Below are 6,012 nucleotides of genomic sequence, written 5' to 3'. Positions count from 1 at the left end.
CCCTCTCGTTGGGCTAAGGGACCACGGGTTTGTGGCGGGCCAGGCGATAACCAAGGCGGAGGCGGGCAAAGTAGTTAAGCACAAAAAAGCTTGCATCGAGAATCAGCACGTGTTCGTCCTGTTCGCTTTCGATACCTTTGGCGCTCTCGCCCCTGACGCGGTGCGGTTCCTCAAGCGGGTTCAGCAGGTGGTAAGCAGTAAGACTGCTCATAGGGGCAAAATTTTGTGTTTAGCAGGGTAGAGTTTGATATTCAGAAGGGGGTAGCGGTGCAACTTTTAGCTCGTCTATTTGCCATTAGTCTGTAATCGTCTCTGTTTTTAAGAAGTAGGTGATAATTATAATCAATAAAAAATAATAGATCAACCTTCAATCTAAAAAAAATGTTGAAGATAGTATGAAGATGAACACATAATCCATTGTGGAAAAAGTAAATTCCTAATCCCTAATCAGTGAATTGAGTGAATACTTTATATTATCATGTTTAATAAACTTGATTTTAATAGTCAAGTGACATCTTAATCAATATGTAGTTTGCTATCATGGGTGTTTAGTGGGGTTGTTTGGTATGTGTTTATAACTAATTAAAGGGTTAGTGGGGGACTGCATAATTGATGGTTTTAAGGGTACAAAGTGGGAAAGTAACTACGTATAAATCTTTAAGGTATATATATTCAAACACAAAATATTTCAATAAGATTCTTGATATAATGCTAGAAATAACTCCTCATATCTAGGGTGTGTATGATTCGTGATCTTTTATATGGAATTGGATTTAGATATAATGTTGTCAAAACAATTTACAATATATATTAGATTTAGAGCATTCACATTCTATCCACCAAATCTTGAGAGATGGGTTTTTAAATTATAAAAAGTGGTTTAAGTGGTTGTGAGTGGAGGAGAGAGAAAATGTTACTGTTCATCTGTATATTTGGGGGGACACTGTTCACCCTGTATAATTTTTTAATATATTTTGAAAGTGGTTGTGAGTAGATGAGAGAGAAAATGTAATATATATTGAAAAGGAAAGAGAAAAAGTATTTGTTTTTAGTGGAAATATATTGATATAGGAGTTGTTTTTTAGTGGAATGTATGTATATTTTTAGTGGATTGGATGTGAATACTCTTAGATGACAAAACAATCACAATGGAATTAGACATATCATCACAATCTATCACCTACTGGCCACCCCTAATGAGATTAAAACTTTTAGTTGTGAAGCATACCACTTAGCCATCTGAACTCCACCCATAAATGCACCATTGATAAACACTGAAATCTTTTAATTTCTTTGAACATCAAGATTGATTAGATATATGCATTTCAACAGGAACATAGAGAAATGTGAAAGCAATACCATGCATGAAATTATAACATGAACACGATTACACAAACATTACCCAGATATATTATAAGAAACAAGATACAGTTGTTAGTATAATCTAATTTAACTCATCATACTTCTATCACAAGACTCTAAAACCCTATTTCAAACTACACACCTAATTACAAAAACAAAACTTATTACAACATCTGGAGTTTGAAAATAACTTGGTTATCAACTGAATCCAAAATCCCAATGTTAAAAACTGATTTATCTTCATGTGAACTCCTATGATCTTGTGTAGCAATGTTTAAATCCAAATTGACCATAGGCTCTTTCCCATCATCCTCAACGGTTTCTTGTCCATTTTCGCTGTACTTTGGCGATACACTAGGAGAACAAGCTCGCGAGATCGAACTGAAACTTTCACAGCTGAAAATAACAATGGCATCCTTGAGAAGAACTGTTTCAGCACCATTTAGTGTGATACTTCCATTCTTGATTGCTTTCTTGATTCCCATTTGGGAATGGTAATCAACTTGCTCAACATCTTCCATGAAGAACACACGGTGTGTGTCTTCTTGTATAGCTTCAGTGAATCTTTCTAGATAACTTTGTCCATTTTCATCTCGAGCCCGTTTGTTACTAACAAATTCTTGATCATCATCGGTGGAATCGGCTCGTGTTGCTGAAAACCTGCTCAAACCCATTTGCACAAAGTTGTTTCTTGATCCAAACACAACTTTGGCCAATTCTCTTGCTATCTTTTCTTTTGCATGGTTGTCAGCACCAAAGAAAGACAACCATGTTTCTTGTTTCCCTTTTCTTTCCATTCTACCAGACCTGCATTGGAGGACTGTGTTTACTATATCTGGAATGATCTCTCTTTGCCATGGAACAACTCTCTCCAATGCATTGGTTAAAACCTTTACATTCTCAATGTTCATTTCTTTGAATTTGTGCAAGGAGTATTGGTGTTGATCATCATGGTCATAATCTTGTTCACTAGCTTCACTACAAGAAGCCGAGTTTGGACTAGAATTCGGATTCGATAAGAGTTCGGGCATGAGGGTTTTCTGACTGGGCTCTTCAAAACATTCACCACCCATGAAAAACTGGTGTTCTTTAGGGATGTTGGATTCAAAAACTGGCCAAGTGAGATGGTGTTTGGGAAGGGAACTATAAGTTGAGCTCCATTTGTTGCAAGCATTCCCAAACTTTTCACATTCCTGCAAACACATATATCATGTAGTTTTAGATCACTACTACAAAACAAACAAACAAACAAACAAACAAACAAACGTACCAAGTAAAATTCTACTCGTAGCAGACTTGTTTGTAAGCTTTTAAATCATTAATATATAGTAAAAGCCCACTCATAGCATATCAGTGCTACAAGATTTAATAAGGGTCTAGGGTTTCTTAAACTTTGTGCCTGACATCCCCTGTAGACCCCCTTGAATTCAGTGCCTAGACGTCTCGTATAGCCCTATACGAGACGTCTATGGCACCAAAAGTATCCAAATAGTGTCAGAGTGTGTCCAAATAGATCCAACCTTAATAATCAGGGTTTTTTACTTTATATAGTATATAACAAAAGCCTAACCTGAGCATTGTTGGTTTGTCTTGTGTTCTCTTCTTTATATTGTTGCAGCCATGTAGGCAAAGTAGACTCGCTGGTTCGACCATAGCTCATTATGGTTCGAGCCTCTCGTGTTAAGTTTACCGAACACTCGCCACAACAAGAGAGCAAGTTCTTCTCATTTTCTGAATCATTACTGCTGATAAAACCAAACCCACGTAGAATATCAGTGTTTTTGCATGAATAAACAATATTTAAGAGAAAAGCATAAAAAAGTAGAAGTCTTTACCCTTCAAGATTGAGAGTGAGGTCCAAAGTAGCAACAGGAAGTGTAAGAGGACAAAGATCCCATAGAGTTTCAAGTGAAGGGTGACCTGTTTTGCACCTCATGAATGTTTCAGAACTGGCTATCCCCATCAACCATAACTTCCCAATATCAACACCAAACATGAGTCCACTAAGCTCCATGATCATATGCTCCATTGGAGAGTAGTAGTAGCTTCCATTGCGCTTTCGTTCGCTGTGCCCTGACCAGTAATTCGAAACCCATTTTAGGTCACCTAAATACAAGATTACTCCTCTACCAACAAAGCTTTTTACCAGACACTTAAGTTCCCTAACTTTATCTTGAACATCTTCCCTTGAAAGATGATTTAGTGATTGTAAAGGAAGGCTTACAAACTGCATGAACCTCAAATTGATGTTGTTTTTGGTTTCAAACTTTTCAATAACTCCTTTAACTATAGCATCAGCACTAGCTAAACACTCTCTTATAATAACAATATTCTTTCTTTTCCTAGTCATCATCATTTCTATAACACTCATGACATCTTCATCTTGGACTTTGGATAAAGATTTGGGGTTGATGTTCTCTTTAGATTGAGAAAAATTGAGGGGATTGGGGGAAGAGACTGATATCTCCATTTGTTCGATGTTGTCTTTGACTTGGGTGCTAGAAAAACCGGCTTCTCGCATCACTCTACTCACACTAGGATCATCTAAGATGGATATAGCAAGTTGTTCCATCTCTACTTTAAGAGCTAAAATGGGTTGATGTTGGTTTTCAATCGAACCACGGCGTTGGTGAGCTTGAGCCCGCTTGAAGGCCGCAACCAACGCATTGGAAAGTGAAGGGTGGTTAGACTGATTAGGGTTTAACATGACAGGGTTCGATTGTGTGGTAGGGAGGCGGTTTAGTGCCACATTGAAACAAAGCTCGAGAGCTTTACAATGGAGAGGATGAGAATTTGGTTGCAAACAAGCCTTCCTAAAAAGGCTTGTTGGCGATGTTAGCATCGCATTGGCAACATGCAACGGCGTGACCTGAGCATGACCACGCCGTCTAGCAAGGACAAGAGCTTGTTTCACGATGTTTGCGGCTTCGGGTGTTAGTGTGTGTTGGATGGTGTAGCCTCCGGTCCTCATGGTTCACTAGGGTTTTTGAAGATTTATGAAAATAGGGTTCTAAATTATGGTTATATGATTATATGGTCATGTGGTTTGTTTTTTGGAAGTTGGTGTGGTTACTGCATTGGCAAGTATGGTATGAGGTTTATAAGAAGAGCACTAAATAAGTGATGTGAAGTGGGGCTCTTATGCTTTTCTTGTAGTTGTTAGTTTTGTATGTGAAAGTGGAATGCATGTGAAGCAAAGCAATTCTCTCTCATAAAAAGACTAAATCAACCTTTAAAAACCTTTAAAACAGTATTGTAAACTGGATTATAACGACAGTTTTTCTATCTTTATCTTTTGTTTTCTCATTGTCTTTCGTTTAATAATATAATAAGATTGTTTTCTTAATCAATGAACTGATTATAAACAGAAATGGATATTATCTTAAAAATCTTCATATCTCTCTTCCATATATGTTTAAAACAAGATTACAACCCTATCTCCAATCCAACATATGAGTAATTAGGGATGGTATATTAATTTTGATTTATTTTATTTTTCTGTATATATACTTTTTTTTTACAATAATTGTTATTATTTTGTCTTTTGCTTTTAAGAATATTTTCTATTCTTACTTTATCTCTCTCATCAAACCAGTGAGAAAGGTGAAAGTACATAGAAAATAATGGAAGTTGGAATGCTTTAGACTAATAATGTGAAGTTATAGATCCAAGACAATAGGTTCCCCTACTTTCAAGCAAAAGATCATGTAAATAAATAAAATAAATTAAAAGAAATGGGGCGAGCTTTATCTGGACAATGACCATATTTAAAAGGGTGTGATATGTAACTTTCTTTTTCTAAAGAATGCCTGCAAAAGCTACAAGCTGTGGAAACTTTGTCCCCCTTAACTATCTTTATTTTGCAAAATGCCACCCTTCGCTTTCTCTTTTTGCAAAAGCTTCGTGGTGTGGAAGCTTGTCTTGGTTATAGATTCTATGCCGATCAAAGAGAAAGAAACAAAAGCTGAATTGCCTTTTAACACCACTAATTATCTACCTACAAAATTCTCACTATTTTAATTACCCTACACTTGGATATCAATGTGGTGTTTCTAGATTTGGAATATATGTCATGTAAAATAACTTAAACTAGAAATACAACCCGCCGCAATGCGGCGGGGATTCTTTAGTTATAACTAAGTCGATTTAGTACGGCACGTTATGTTGAACCTATCAAACGGGAAAGATATAGACGATGTAAAAACGTTTACCCACACACGCACGCACGTTGCGTCATGTTAACTCGCAAAATTTAGAACGAAACGTAAAAACGTTAAACCAAAGACGCATGTTGCGATGTGTTAAGTCACAAAATTTAGAACGAAGCATAAAGCGAAAATTTTGCGGAAAATGAAAACTATAAAGGACCAAAGTTGAAAGTAAAAAAAGTTGTGAGGATAGATTAAAAAGTTTTGTGTTTAAGTAAGAAAACAAATAGTTTTGGGTTAAAAGTGATTTATGAAATACTTTTGGGTGAAAAGTAAAAAATCAATTTAAAAAAAAAACCCAAAGCCAAGGTTACAAAAACCATATGCATAACCATTTTTTCTTTGAAAAACCCTCAAACCCAAGATTACAACACATAAGTAAAAAAAAAAAAAAACAAAATGGTTAAATCCCAAAAGATGGAAACTTTTGAATAGAAGTGAA

At 36.0% G+C, this 6,012-nt stretch overlaps 1 protein-coding gene across 2 annotated transcripts; it reads right to left on the bottom strand.

The window, feature by feature from the left end:
- Window positions 1-1,387: 1,387 nt before the first annotated feature.
- Window positions 1,388-4,460, bottom strand: LOC110889146 (protein SMAX1-LIKE 3). Of its 2 annotated transcripts, none has more exons than XM_022136658.2 (3): window positions 3,198-4,460; window positions 2,933-3,107; window positions 1,388-2,555 (listed from the first exon to the last, which is right to left on the bottom strand). In XM_022136658.2, exons 1-3 carry the CDS (start codon window positions 4,331-4,333, stop codon window positions 1,527-1,529), a joined length of 2,340 nt encoding a protein of 779 aa, XP_021992350.1. In that variant the 5' UTR covers window positions 4,334-4,460; the 3' UTR covers window positions 1,388-1,526. The 2 variants fall into 2 exon arrangements, with proteins under 2 accessions (XP_021992350.1, XP_021992351.1); XM_022136659.2 differs by having other exon boundaries at window positions 2,933-3,104.
- Between the last annotated feature and the right edge of the window lie 1,552 nt (window positions 4,461-6,012).

The sequence above is a fragment of the Helianthus annuus genome, chromosome 11 (genome assembly GCF_002127325.2).
Source record: "Helianthus annuus cultivar XRQ/B chromosome 11, HanXRQr2.0-SUNRISE, whole genome shotgun sequence".
Taxonomy (NCBI): Eukaryota; Viridiplantae; Streptophyta; class Magnoliopsida; order Asterales; family Asteraceae; genus Helianthus; species Helianthus annuus.
This window is presented reverse-complemented; position numbering and strand designations above follow the sequence as displayed.